The sequence below is a fragment of the Trifolium pratense genome, linkage group LG4, assembly GCF_020283565.1.
Source record: "Trifolium pratense cultivar HEN17-A07 linkage group LG4, ARS_RC_1.1, whole genome shotgun sequence".
NCBI classification, from domain to species: Eukaryota; Viridiplantae; Streptophyta; class Magnoliopsida; order Fabales; family Fabaceae; genus Trifolium; species Trifolium pratense.
The window spans coordinates 9019770-9035358 of record NC_060062.1 but is presented as its reverse complement, the minus strand read 5'-3'; the positions used below and the strand labels follow the sequence as shown (position 1 = coordinate 9035358).

The window sequence follows — 15589 nt, the reverse complement described above, 5'->3', positions numbered from 1 at the left end:
TTTTCTTTTAAAGTCAAGTGCATCTGGGAATTTGGATATCTTCTATAAATTTGGATATCTTCTATAAGTAACTATAAAGACTAATTTTTTAATTTTTGTGGGATGCAAAATGACACTTTTTCGCATCTGCCACATTTTCTCGCGCGCTTTGTGATATAAGGAAAATGTCCTGCTCACACATGTGAACATGATTTGGTTCATTGGTTCTTAAAAATTGAATCAAAAAACCAAACCAAATCACCTCAATTTTTAATTGATTTGGTTTCGGTTTTAATTAGTTTGGATCATCAGTTCAATTGGATTTTTCTGATCGGCTTCCTGTGGTTCATTTTTATATGTCTCACTTGTCACTTGGATATAGTATAATCTATGTTAATATAGGTTAATCACACACACATACACACTCTTGCTTTTGTGATATCCTCAAAATCAAAATCAAACTGTTATTACCTACCATGGCAAATTATGAAGAAACATCCTCAAATTTCACACACGATGTTTTCTTGATTTCTTCACCAAATGGAAACAGCAAAACATTTACCGACTACATCTATCAAGCCTTGCTCGACAGTAAGATCACAACAGTCAGATACAGTAGTGATGAAGACATAACAACAACAATGGAGAAATGCAGAATTTCAATGGTTGTGTTGTGTGAAAACTACGCATATTCCACAAAGTGTCTCGATGAACTCGTCAAGATCATTGACTCTTATGATACCAAACGTAAAGAGGTTTGTGTCATTTTTTATAAAGTTGAACCATCGGATGTATGGTTTCAGAAAAATTGCTATGAAAGGAGTTTGATTGAGCATGAGAAAAGTTTGGGACGAGATTCTGAGACTGTAAAAGGATGGAGGATGGCTTTGAGTAGAATCTGTGATCTTGGTGGTCAACATTGCAAGGAAGACAAGTTTTATTTTGGCTAAATTACATTTTTGGCCTCATAATTTTCACAAACTTGCAGTTTTTGCCCGTTAACTTTTAAAATAGCACTTTTAGTCCATAATGTTTACAAAATTGCGATTTTGACCTCCTAACATTAGCCTATTTTGCAAAAGGATGACCTCAAATGATTTTGATCAAGTCGACGCACATGTGACAAGTGACTCATGTTGGAACAAAATTGATTTAAAAATGTTTGCCCCTAAATCTATAAAGGTTTTGATGATAACAAAGTATTAATTAACAATTGGAAGGACTAAAAATTTATTTTAAGTGCGCAGATATAAGCATCATATAAGCTCTGAGTGAAGCTCAGAGGATGTGAATTCAGAAGTTCACAAGCGCTCAGAAGATGTTGGATTTCAGATGATGAAGTCTTCAGAACTTCTTGAGTGACTAAAGCTTCATCAACCTCTGAAGATCTTTTGGATATCTGTGAAGATTCCCTTTGCAAGTCAACTCTTCTACCAATGAAGAAAAGGACCTTTCAAGCCTGATCAGTTCAGCTACTCTTGTTTTGTCTGTCCTCTTTTGAGAACGTGGGTCTTCAGACTTGTTAGCTGAATAAGGAAAGTCTTCTCTGCTGTAGTCAAAGTACCTGAAACTCTTTCTTAGTTTTGGATACAACCAAACTGCATCAAGACAGACTGCTTGAAGACAAAAGATTATCAACTCCAACGGTTCTTTTTACAACGACTCTTTTCTAGTGGTATATATACTAGAAGAATCAGCTACAACAATATTAATACATTATTAAGGATTGAACGTGCGCTGAACAAACTCTAAACTTTGTGATATACAAACTCTGAACCGCTGTTAAGTGCTTTTGCACTTTAGTCAAATACTCTGTACTATTTTGTATTTGTTCTCTTTAGGTTCATCTAAGAGCATTTGTATATTTTCATATACTTTACTATTACTTGAGGAAACTTAAGCTTGTGTGCTTAAGTGTGAAGTCTTAAGCTTGTGTGCTTAAGCACTGTTGAGAAGTCTCTTGCTTGTGTGCTTGAGCAGGTGTAATCTTGTGTGATTATAGTGAAATCCCTTGGAAGTGCAAGGGGACTGGACTACTCTCGTTTTGTGAGAGGAACCAGTATAAATTGCTTGTGTGATCTCTCTCTCTCTCTTATCGTGTTTATTGTGTTATTTATCCGCTGCCGTTGTAGTTAAGTTAAGAACTTGAAAAAGTTTTAAACTTGACTAAAACACAATTCAACCCCCCCTTCTTGTGTTTTCACACCTTCAATTGGTATCAGAGCTCTGGTCTGTTACTTTCACTTAACAGTGAGACAGTAAAGATCTTGTGAGAACACTATGTCTGGAGGAGACGATAGTAGTACTAGAACAACCGGTGAAGCCGGTGAGGCCAGTGGAGCTGGTGGTGGTCCTAGAAATGCCTTTGGTTTTGACTACTTGAGTAATGAATCACATGAACATAGTGGCAACAGAAAAGCCCCTATATTCAATGGTGATGCATCATTATTTGAGTGGTGGAAGGAAAGACTGTATAGCAATATTACTGCTATTGATCATGAGTTGTGGGATTTGGTTGAGCTGGGAGTAACTTTTGAAAACTTAAATGAACATGGAAGATTGTCCATTGAGCATAGAAAGTTACTCACACCAGCTAACTTAAAGACCTACACTAAGCATCATAGAGTAAAGGACATTGTTGTTGGTGCTATTAGACATGAGGATTATGTCAGAATAGAGAACAAGTCTACTGCTAAATCTATCTTTGATTCTATGTGTGCTACCTATGATGGTAATGAAAAGGTTCAAGAGGCTAAAGCTAGTCTTTTGATAAGGCAATATGAACTATTCACTATGCAACAAGATGAAAACATTGAGACTATGTTTACAAGGTTTCAAATCCTTGTATCTGGTCTTAAAGCTCTTAAGAGGAGTTATTCCACCTATGACCATGTTCAGAAGATTCTGAGAAGTCTTCCTATTGCTTGGAGACCCAAGGTCACTGCAATAGAGGAAGCTCAAAATCTCAAGACTCTGAGTCTTGAAGCTCTGATAAGCAATCTCAGAAGCCATGAGATGGTTTTGGATGCTGACTCAGAAACTAAGAAGAAGTCCAAGTCAGTGGCTTTACAGTCAACTAGGACTACTTCTAAGGCTCTTAAGACTCAGCTTCTTGATATTGAAGAAGAATCTTCTGCTGATGGTCAAGAGGATGAGATGAATGAGGATGAGTTTGCTTTATTCACCAAGTTTCAGCAATGGAACAGATTTAACAAAAGAAATTTCAGAGGTAACAGCTCCAGAAATTTTGTCAGCAAAAAGGATGATCAGAAGAACTGCTTCAACTGTAAGAAGCCAGGACACTTTATTGCTGATTGTCCAGAAATGTCTGCTAAAGACAAAAGCAAAAGATACAGCTCAAAGAAGCAACAATTCAAGAGCAAATTGAAAAAGAGTCTGATGGCTACTTTTGAAGAGCTATCATCTGAGGAAGAAGTTGAGGAAGAAGAAGAGGCAAATCTAGCCCTGATGGCTTCAGCTGACTCAGATGCAGACTCAGACGATGAATCAGAATCAGAATCAGATTCTGAAGTAACTGATGAGGTATTTTCTGACTGCTCTAAATCTCAACTTATAACTGCACTTAACAAGGTCATTGAGAAACATCTCAGAGTGTTAAGTAAACAAAAAGTTTTACAAGAAAAGCTTAACACTCTGACTGAACAAGCAGAACATTTTCAAGGTCTGTATCAAGAAACTCTGAATAGAGTAAATGACTTTGAAAAGGGTTGTGCTGTTTGTCACAAACCTATTGATGAGCAGGAAATAGCTCTTCAACAGTTTGTGCATCTCAACCTTGGGAAGAGCAAAGCTGCTAATAGAATTTATAATGTTTTAAGACATAGAGGAGAAGGACTTGGCTATGAATATGGTAGAACATATTCAAAGCTAAAGACCTTTGCCAAAAAGGTTGGAAAATCTTGGGTTTATTATGTTGTTCCACCAAGTGAAGAGGGAAAGAATCCTGGTATGGTTGAAAATGACAATGATGATCTGAGTGATTTAGAAGCTGACAGCTCAGAGGAACCAAGTCCCTCAGGATCTGGAAAGAAAAGTTTAGAAGATAGAAGTTGTTCAGAACCTGAGAACATTAGTTCAGAAGTTCTGAAAGCTTCAACATCTGAAACTTCAAATTCTGGATCCAAAGGAACTTCAGTACCTGAAGCTAGTCAATCTAAAGGATCAGAAGTTCTTAAAAGAAAAAATTCTAAATCTCAGATGGAGTACAGGACTCAGATTATTTATGATTCTAGAGTCAGTAGATATAATCAATCAGAACATGGGATTGGTGATAGATACAAACCCTGGAATCATAAACAATCCAAATCCTGGAATAATAACAGATTTCAAAAGAAAAGGTTTCAAAAAGGTTATTATTCCAAACCAAAATCTTTCTCCAACACTAGACAACATAATAAGCATTTGTGGACTAACAAGCGTGGACCCAGAAGATGGGTACCAAAAGCTGAAATTATGTACCATTCAGATTTACCAACTAGGAAAGGATATGTCCTACCTAGAGTGTGGAAACAAGTCTTATGCAAAGGAAGAAGGGCTTATGTCCTAGACCAATGGCTGACAAATTCTCAAGTTAACAATCAGAACTTGATAAATGAAGAGGAAGAATACTGGGATGACTTTATCATTAACCTTGATGAAGAGTTCTATCGCAATGATTAAAGTTGTTTCTCATACAGCCTGCCACTCAAAGAAGTATCATGAAACACTCATGGTATTTGGATAGTGGATGTTCAAGGCATATGACTGGTGACAAACAACTATTTTCCAAGCTGACACTGAAAGAAGGAGGATCTGTTGGCTTTGGAGGTAATCAAAAAGGAAAGATAATAGGTACAGGTACAGTAGGTAATTCTTCCCTATCTATTAATGATGTTTGGTTAGTTGATGGACTCAAACATAACCTATTGAGCATAAGTCAATTTTGCGACAATGGTTATGTAGTTGTCTTTAATAAGGAATCATGTACTGTGTCTAAACAATCTGATAACTCCATGATATTCAAAGGTCTGAGAAAGAACAATGTTTATAAAATTAATCTTTCTGATTTGAATGAACAAAAAGTGATGTGTCTTTTGACCTTGAGTGAAGAAAAATGGATCTGGCATAAGAGGTTAGGCCATGCTAACTGGAGGTTAATCTCTAAGCTTAGTAAGCTTGACCTTGTCAGAGGATTACCTAAAATCAAATATCACTCAAACACACTTTGTGGTTCATGTCAAAAAGGAAAGATTACAAAATCATCTTTTAAACCTAAGAACATTGTCTCTACCTCAAGACCATTGGAACTTCTTCACATTGATCTTTTTGGGCCAGTTCACACTGCCTCTATCAATGGAAAGAAGTATGGATTAGTGATTGTTGATGACTACAGTAGGTGGACTTGGGTAAAATTCCTAAGAACAAAAGATGAAGCTTATGATGAGTTTAGCATCTTCTGCAAACAAATTCAAAATGAAAAAGGCTACACTATTTTAAAAGTTAGAAGTGATCATGGTGGAGAATTTGAAAATGAACCTTTTGAAAACTTTTGTGAAAAATATGGCATTTTGCATGAATTCTCTTCTCCTAGAACTCCTCAACAAAATGGGGTTGTAGAAAGGAAGAATAGAACTCTGCAAGAAATGGTCAGAACCATGATGCATGAAACAAATGTAGCAAAGTTTTTATGGGCAGAAGCTGTAAACACAGCATGTTATGTTCAAAATAGAATCTATATCAGATCTAAGTTGAACAAAACTGCTTATGAATTATTCAAAGGAAGAAAACCTGATATTTCTTATTTTCATCAGTTTGGATGTACGTGTTACATCTTAAATAACAAAGTCCATCTAAAGAAATTTGATGCTAGAGGTTATAAGGGTATTTTTATAGGATACTCTGAACGCTCAAAAGCATACAGACTGTATATTTCTGAAACACATACTGTGGAAGAAACTATGCATGTCAAATTTGATGACAAAGAGCCTGACCAAGTGTCAGAGCTTGTGGACGGTTTGTCTAGATTTCAGGTATCAGAGGATCAATATTCAGATATTCCAAACTACTCAGAACATCCATTCTCTGAAGAACCTCTGAATACAACAGTTCCTACAGACTCTGAACAACAAAGAACTGAAGCAACTGCTGAACCTGATGTTGATGAGTCTGAAGATGATGAGCCCCCAAGAAATACCTTCAAATACAAATCATCACATCCAGAGGAACTGATCTTAGGCAACAAGGATAGTCCAAGGAAGACAAGATCTCAACTGAGAAATGAGGAATCATTAGTTGGTCTTATCTCAATGATGGAACCTTCAAAGATTGATGAAGCTCTGAAAGATGATGCTTGGATTGTAGCAATGCAAGAAGAGCTGAATCAATTTCAAAGAAATGATGTCTGGACTCTAGTGCCCAAACCTTCAAACAAGAACATTATTGGAACAAAATGGGTATTCAGAAACAAGCTGAATGAACAAGGTGAAGTGGTAAGAAACAAGGCTAGATTGGTTGCACAAGGTTATAGTCAACAAGAGGGGATTGACTATACTGAAACCTTTGCACCAGTTGCTAGGCTTGAAGCAATCAGGTTACTTCTATCTTATGCAGTTAATCATGGAATAACTTTGTATCAGATGGATGTTAAAAGTGCTTTCTTAAATGGTTTTATTTCTGAAGAAGTGTATGTTAAGCAACCTCCTGGTTTTGAAGATGTCTCAAACCCAGAACATGTTTTTAAATTGAAGAAATCACTGTATGGTCTGAAACAAGCTCCAAGAGCTTGGTATGATAGACTCAGTAATTTCCTTCTTGAAAAGGGTTTTGAAAAAGGAAAGGTTGATTGCACACTCTTTAGAAAAACAACCAAAGAAGACATTTTAATCATTCAAATTTATGTTGATGATATTATTTTTGGGTCAACTAATGCTTCCTTGTGCAAGAACTTTTCTAAGATAATGCAGGATGAATTTGAAATGAGCATGATGGGAGAATTGAAATTCTTTCTTGGAATTCAAATCAATCAGAAGAAGGAAGGAACTTATGTTCATCAATCAAAATATACCAAGGAACTTCTGAAGAAATTCAATCTAGATGACTGCAAGATAATGAACACTCCTATGCATTCAACTACCAACATGAGCAAGTCAGATGATGAAGGAAAAGTAGATCAAAAGGTCTACAGAGGTATGATTGGTTCCTTACTCTATCTGACAGCCTCTAGACCAGATATTTTATTCAGTGTATGCTTATGTGCAAGATTCCAGTCAGATCCTAGAGAATCTCATCTTACAGCTGTAAAGAGAATCTTTAGGTATCTGAAAGGAACAACTAATCTTGGACTTCTCTATAAGAAATCCAATGATTATGTGCTAAATGGATTCTGTGATGCTGACTATGCTGGAGATAAAATTGAAAGAAAATCCACAAGTGGCAATTATCAATTTGTTGGTGAAAACCTTATCTCCTGGGCTAGTAAGAGACAAACTACTATAGCTTTGTCTACAGCAGAAGCAGAATACATTTCAGCAGCTAAGTGTTGTACACAACTACTCTGGTTAAAATATCAGTTAGAAGATTATCAGGTAAGCAGTAACAATATTCCTTTATATTGTGACAATACTGCAGCCATTCATTTATCTAAAAATCCTATCCTACACTCTAGAGCCAAACATATTGAAATTAAACACCATTTTATCAGAGATTATGTTCAGAGAGACATTATAGATATTAAGTTTGTTGATACTGAAAATCAATGGGCTGACATATTTACTAAAGCCTTACCTGTTGAAAGATTTGATTTTATAAAGAAACATCTGAACATGTTTTCAATCTCTGAATGAAAATTTTTTTTTGGGGCTTTTAAAGTGTAAGAGGTTATGTATATCAGAACTTATGATTCAGATCATCTGAAACACAAGCTCTGAAGTACCTAACTCTGATAGAGAATTTTAAATATCTCAGAGGCTCTGAACTATTTAAGTGGGAAACGTTTAGTATTCACTGCTGAACAGTTGTCCATTAAAATAGCAGTTACCGAGTAAATTTCTGCACGTGGTCTACGTGTGTCAGGTAGTGGGTGGTTAATGATGATTTTTGGTATTCAACTTTCTGTCAATTAGCGTAACTTCCCAAATTTGCTATTTTCATGTTAACTGTACTCATTTAAATAAACTTACACAATACACTTGCACACTATTCACTTTCACAACCTACACTTTCATATTCTCTCTAAACCTCCAACACACTTTCTTTCTCTCTCGTTAGTTTTCCAAACCCTACCCTAATCTCCAACAATGGCCGGACCTTCGTCATCTTCTTCAACAAAGATTCCACCGTTTATGTTCAAGAATCTTCAGATTGTTGGGAACGAGATGGAGTTTCCTGAATCTGAACTCTGTTTTCTGTCTGAGAAGATTGTGGACTTTGATAGTTTGTCTGCCAATGGTTTTGAAGTTAAGCAGTACTTTACATCACAAGGATGGGATAAGTACTTCGACATGCTTAACGGTCCTATCTACCCAGACTTGCTTAAGAAATTTTGGATGAAAGCAAGAGTGTTTGATAAACATGAAGCAAAGAAGGAAGAAATTGCTGCTATTGAGAGGGATCCTAGTCTGAAGGGTAAAACTAGGAAGGAAATGGGCTTGCTGGAATTTACAGGTGTTCAGATTAGGTCTAACATCTGTGGGATGAATATGGCTTTCTCACCAATTCATTTCAATGCTCTTCTTGGTCTACCTAACTCTGGGATAGAGTTAGATGTTTTTGAAAAGGATACAAGATACAGAGATGATCTTCTGCATCTCATCTGCACAGACTTCTCTTTGAAAGGGAAAGTCAAAGGATTGACTGACGAGTGCAGAGTGATGTTCAAGATAATCCTTGCTTCTATCAGTCCAAGAGTTGGAGGGACTGATACAATCTCCTGGACGCATCGTCATTTGTTATATTTCCTTCTGACAAGGAAGAGAGTTAATCTTGGAGATTACTTTTTTGAACGGATTTGTGAAGCAATTTTTGCAAGTAAGACTCAGAGGAAAACTACTATAGTTTATCCCAGGTTGTTGTCAGACCTTCTATATCAAGGTCACGTGGTTCAGAACCTGCAGAAGTTCCACCCAGAATTGGTTCAGAAGAAGTTTTATCCTGAGATTCTGAATGCTAGTTTTCTATCCAAAATGCGTTTGATTGCATCTAAGCCTGTTGCTCCTCCTCAAGAATTCTCTGTTAGGCTTGAAGATCGTCTGTACATTGAAGGCTACCCTGTTATTTCTGAAGCTGATGCTGAGCATGTAATTCAGGACTACTTAGAAGTGCTCAGAAGAGAAGGTTTTATTGTTGATAGGAGTATGGTTCCAAAGGCTCCTGCAAACCAGTATAACCCTTCTAGGAAGCAAAAGAGAAAGGTTGTAGCTCAAGATGATCTACCTAAGCCAGATCTTTTGGCTCAAAAGAAAGTTAAAGTTGAACAATCTATGGCTGAGCAAAGGACTAAGAGAAAACATGAAGAATCTGCTACCAAGGCTACTGAAGAAGCTTCAAAGAGCCTGTTGTTGTTGAAGTATCCAGCTCATCTGAAGAGACTGAGTCAGAAGATGAGACTGAATCTGATGAAGAGACTCTGGCTGCAAGGTTGAGGAAAAGACCTGCTCCTACTCCTAAAGGTAAAGGTAAGTCTACTAAGTATGTCTTTAATGCAAAAGAGATTGGAATAGGTTACACAAAACCTCTCAGAACTGTTTTACCAGCCTCTGAAACTCCAACCTCTGATAACCCCCTATCAGAATTAGAAAAACATCTTAGTCCAGATCCTCTGAATAACCAAACCTTCACCCAGAAACCTTCATCACCTCCAAAACCTAAATCACCTCAACCTCAACCACAAAAAGAAACACCTATCATATCACCATCTGAACCTACATCACACACTCCAAACCCTGACAAAGCTTCTCCCACTAAACAACCATCTCCAATTCTGTCATCTGAACCTGCATCCCCACAACATCAAAATCCTGAACCATCTAACCCTGAACCAACAGATAATCCAATTCCTGAAACAATTCCTGAACCTCAACCAAGTGCTGAATATGCTTCTCCTGAGCGTATTCATACTTGTGCCCCCAAGCCTTCAGAGGCAGAAGTTGTCATTATTGACAATCCTGCTAATGAATCAACCAATATCTCTACCATTCCCAATCCTTCACCCTCATCATCTAACCCATTCAATAATCTATCCACTCAATTGCATAAAGACTTGGTTAGATTATCTTTGCTAAAGGACAGGTTTCTAGTTTGTCCTTCTGATGTGGATTTGGAAGTTTCAAGCATTAAGGCAAGGATTTGCAATGCTTTGGATGGTGCTGCTGAGGAAATTAAGGTTGTGGTTGGAAGAAGAGACTTGGATGTGATAAGCTTCATGAGGGAAAGTCTGGCTAGGGCTGAATTGAAAAGGTTAACCACTTTTAATCATGCTGAGTCTGAACGTGCTAAGCTGGAAGCTCTTGCTGCTGCTGAACATCGTCTGAACGCTTTCAAAGTCATCTGGATAGACTCCAAGCTGTTTCAGAGTCTTGAAGCTCAGAGGTCTGAGTCTGAAAGGTTAGAAGAAGCTGCTGCAAGAGTTGCCCAGTTGGCAAATGAGTTGCAACCCGAGGACTTTTCAGAGGATGATGTGCTTGCTTTTCAGAATCAAGAGGATGTGCTGATGATTGACTATCCAGAGGAAGGTGAACCCTCTGATAAAGGCAAGGCACCTTTGGTTGAAGAACAAGTGCCTTTGGTTCAAGATCAAGCTCCTGTGGTGGTTAATCAGTTGCAGATCTTTCAAGAAGCCCTAAGAGAACAGCAGGAAGGTTTGGAAAGGCAAAGAGCTGCTCACCAAACATTGGAAACCAAGGTGGATGGTTTAGTTTCCAATGTGGGATCTTTGAACGACAAATTTGATCAACTCTTAGCTTTCCTTAAGAAACCCTAGGACTCTAAGCACTTGTTTTAAGCTGTGTTTTGTTTTTCTTGTTACCTTCTGAACAATTTTATTTGTCTGGTTTTTTATTTCAAGCTGTTTTGTTTATGTTGTCTTTACTTTGTCTGCAAAAATTTCTTATTTTGGTTATGTGGTTTGTTATTTTTTTTGTTTGTGCAAATTTTCTTTGATAAATAAGATCATAAGAACACAAGATGCTTTTAAAACGAAAATCTTTATTATTGATCTAACCATGTTGAGTACATTGGTAAAAAGAAAAAGAAAAAGACAACCTAATCCTAATCAGATGGATAATACTCAGAAGAAATCTCAGATTTCTCCTCAGCATCCTCTGATGAAATCTCTATAGGATCTGGGTTTTGCTCTTCTTCTTCTTCTTCTTGTTCTTCTTCTGGAACATAGCCAGCCAAGAACTCAACATAGTCAGCATCATCTTCATTCTCTTCAGCTTCAGAATCTGATGAGATGATTATTATCTCAGCATCGTGTGGTTTCTTGTTGTCTTCTTTATTCTTCTCATCTTTTTCGCGTTGTTCGTCTTCTTTCTTTCTCCTAAACTCTGCAATGCGTGAACTAAACCTTCTCATTCTTCCTAATCTCTCTTGATTTACTCGTTTTTCTCTTGTTTTTACTTGAAGAAGGCATGTTAACTCGTTCACCTTTTTATAACCTTTTAAGCGCGTTGTTTTCTGTCTTTGAAATAAATTCACCTTTGTAACAACCACTCTTCTTCTTTGACTGTCTTGGTTATATAAATTTTTTTACTTTTTGATAATGACAAAAGGGGGAGTAGTTACGCATTAATTGATAAGTGATAAGTTTCAAAACTGAAACCACGCCTTTTATCTCGCTTTTATCCGTTAAGTTAAAAGTTGTTACTTTTAAGTTGTTTTACGTATTTCAAGGTGGAGACTAAGTTAGTTGAAACTGAAATAAATTTCATAAGTAAGGATAAGTTAAGAGTGCAATTTTAACTTAGCCTTATGAGACTTAGGGGGAGAGCTTGCAAACCTCTCACTCTGAAGAAAGATATGAAATTTGTTTTATTTCAAACCATCTTAATCTTATACTAAATTAAAATATCATGGATAAAACATAAAGTTCAGACTTTATGGAGTATCAATCTTAGGGGGAGCTTGCAAACCTCATAAACCTAAGAGAAACATGATAAGTTAATTTAACAACAATTGTCAATTAATACTGATGTTTGTCATCATCAAAAAGGGGGAGATTGTTGGAACAAAATTGATTTAAAAATGTTTGCCCCTAAATCTATAAAGGTTTTGATGATAACAAAGTATTAATTAACAATTGGAAGGACTAAAAATTTATTTTAAGTGCGCAGATATAAGCATCATATAAGCTCTGAGTGAAGCTCAGAGGATGTGAATTCAGAAGTTCACAAGCGCTCAGAAGATGTTGGATTTCAGAAGATACAACCTTCAGATGATGAAGTCTTCAGAACTTCTTGAGTGACTAAAGCTTCATCAACCTCTGAAGATCTTTTGGATATCTGTGAAGATTCCCTTTGCAAGTCAACTCTTCTACCAATGAAGAAAAGGACCTTTCAAGCCTGATCAGTTCAGCTACTCTTGTTTTGTCTGTCCTCTTTTGAGAACGTGGGTCTTCAGACTTGTTAGCTGAATAAGGAAAGTCTTCTCTGCTGTAGTCAAAGTACCTGAAACTCTTTCTTAGTTTTGGATACAACCAAACTGCATCAAGACAGACTGCTTGAAGACAAAAGATTATCAACTCCAACGGTTCTTTTTACAACGACTCTTTTCTAGTGGTATATATACTAGAAGAATCAGCTACAACAATATTAATACATTATTAAGGATTGAACGTGCGCTGAACAAACTCTAAACTTTGTGATATACAAGCTCTGAACCGCTGTTAAGTGCTTTTGCACTTTAGTCAAATACTCTGTACTATTTTGTATTTGTTCTCTTTAGGTTCATCTAAGAGCATTTGTATATTTTCATATACTTTACTATTACTTGAGGAAACTTAAGCTTGTGTGCTTAAGTGTGAAGTCTTAAGCTTGTGTGCTTAAGCACTGTTGAGAAGTCTCTTGCTTGTGTGCTTGAGCAGGTGTAATCTTGTGTGATTATAGTGAAATCCCTTGGAAGTGCAAGGGGACTGGACTACTCTCGTTTTGTGAGAGGAACCAGTATAAATTGCTTGTGTGATCTCTCTCTCTCTCTTATCGTGTTTATTGTGTTATTTATCCGCTGCCGTTGTAGTTAAGTTAAGAACTTGAAAAAGTTTTAAACTTGACTAAAACACAATTCAACCCCCCCTTCTTGTGTTTTCACACCTTCAACTCACATGCCACATCAGCATGTTTTGCCACGTGGACAATGGTTCACATGTTATGTTAGCATGACATGTTAGCATGACTTGCCACATATGTTCATAGAGGACCAAAATGTTTGTAAAAATTAGGCCCAAAATTGCTATTTTGAAAGTTAAGGGGCAACAATTACAAATTTGTATAAATTAGGGGGTCAAAAAGGTTCATTGACAGCGTGAAATTATGGAGAATCTCTACAAGAGGTTCATTGACAACATATATTCTTTGAAAATATAAATTAATGATCATCTTCATTTTTATAGTTAAAATAATTACTTAATAGACATCGATTTGATTAAAACCAATGTTTTAAGAACCGGACCGGAGGTCGAACCGTTGTGACAACTGGTTCAAGGGTCAACCGGTCGGATCGGTTCAACCGTTATTGAACCGTTTATATTGAACCGTTCATATAATTTTTTCACGTGTTTGAGTCTATGGTTGGAAAGGAAAGATTTTTGATTTTTTAACCTTTCAATTTCAATCCATCGTTTTTTTTAATTAAAAAATCAGTTTTTTTTTTTTTTTAAGTGAGAGAAAAACCGGCCGGTTTTTCCGGTTCACCGGTTCACCGGTTCACACCGGTTCACACCGGTTCATACCGGTTCACACCGGTTTTTGACCGGTTCCACTGACTAGCGGTTCTTGCTAGTCGTCCGGACCGCCGAGGGCACCGGTTCGTGGTCGAACCGGCCGGTCCGGTTCGGTTTTTAAAACATTGATTAAAACAATGGAAAATAAAACTCGGTTTGAATTGATGTCAATTATGTATTTGTTTTAGCTATAAAAACAGAGTTGTGATTTTTTACATTGTCGACAATAGTTATGATTTTTGATAATTTTAAACATTTGGTCCACAGTGGGCCACTTATGAAAATGTGTTGGGAGTCTGGGAAAGTTAGGGAGAAACTATGAGGCCGACATCCCTCAAGTGTGAGTTTCCACATCCTATAGTTTATCCAATATCATCCACTTTCGCTCTCCCAATAAGCCGAACCACGGTTTTGATACCACTAGTTGGTGAGAGAAGTTCGGGATAAACGATGAGGTCAATACTCCAAGATCACAAGAGAGGGAGACACCTCATCTCCACCCAATAAACGATGAATTTCCTCTCTTATAAATTAAACATTTTTGACATTCATAGTCGACGTGAGACTTAACTACTCACAGTTTGAACTACCATGAAATTTCTTATGAATTCCTTGCAGATATGAATCTGGCTACCTCAGAAAGATTGTTAAAGACACCTCTGCTAAATTACCTCCTCCTGTACCTTCTGAAATTAAGCACCCAATTGGACTTGATTCACGTTTTGAACAGTTGAAATCACTTATAGATATTGAACCTAATAATCCCGTTTGTATGTTGGGAATTTACGGAGAAGCTGGAATAGGCAAAACCACATTGGCCTCTTACTTGTACAACAAAATCAGACATCAATTTGAAGTTGCTAGTTTTCTTACTAACATAAGAGAAAAATCCAACAACAATAACATCATTGATCTAAAAGATCTCCAAAGGACACTTTTGTATGAGACTGTTAAGGAGACGCAGACTGTGGTGGAAACTACATTTGAGGGACACTCTCAAATTAAAGACAAACTTAGACATAAAAGAGTTCTTCTGATTCTCGACGATGTCAATTCGATAGAACAGCTGAAAGCACTAGCTGGTGGATGTGACTGGTTTGGTTCTGGTAGCAGAATTATAACAACAAGGGTTGAGATTGAAACTGAGCTAGATAAGCACCATGCTATAGTATTAGGAAATATAAAATGAAGGAGCTAAATTCATGTGAATCGCTTGAATTATTCTGTTGGTATGCCTTTAATTTAGGGGTGTGCAAAAAATTTGGTTATCCTTAATCAAATTACTAACTAATCCATATCCAATTTTAATTTGTAAAATCCATTTAAAAAAAAAACCACACCACTCCAATAAAAAAACACCAATTATAAACCATAACTACATTTTGTAATTTGGTTTGGAATTGGTTTGAAAATTTAGGCACAATAGGTAATTCAGGCCCAATCTTCAATTTTTTTAAATTCTTTATTATATAATAAAATAATTAATTAAAAGAGGGGTGGAGGACCGGTGGTCAACCGGTGGTCAACGCCGGACCACCGGCGGCCGGTGCGGCGGCGCTCCGGCAGGGACGGCGGTTTCCGGCGGACCTCCGGTGACTTTCACGGCGGCGCTCCGGTGGCCGGCGGTTGTGCTCCGGCGGCCGGCCACCACCAACCACCCATACTATTTTAATATTA

At 37.0% G+C, this 15589-nt stretch overlaps 1 protein-coding gene across 1 annotated transcript; it reads left to right on the top strand.

Annotated features, from left to right (window-relative positions):
- Positions 1–411: 411 nt before the first annotated feature.
- On the top strand, positions 412–15101 carry LOC123920934 (TMV resistance protein N-like). Its single transcript, XM_045973285.1, has 2 exons — positions 412–913; positions 14531–15101. Exons 1-2 carry the CDS (start codon positions 456–458, stop codon positions 15099–15101), a joined length of 1029 nt encoding a protein of 342 aa, XP_045829241.1. The 5' UTR covers positions 412–455.
- Positions 15102–15589: the final 488 nt, after the last annotated feature.

Bases quoted from the DNA above. Each gene is read 5' to 3' on its own strand.
- LOC123920934 (XM_045973285.1), top strand. From the start codon at position 456: ATGGCAAATTATGAAGAAACATCCTCAAATTTCACACACGATGTTTTC. The intron at 914-14,530 runs GTTTTATTTTGG...AATTCCTTGCAG, and splicing joins CAACATTGCAAGGAAGACAA to ATATGAATCTGGCTACCTCA.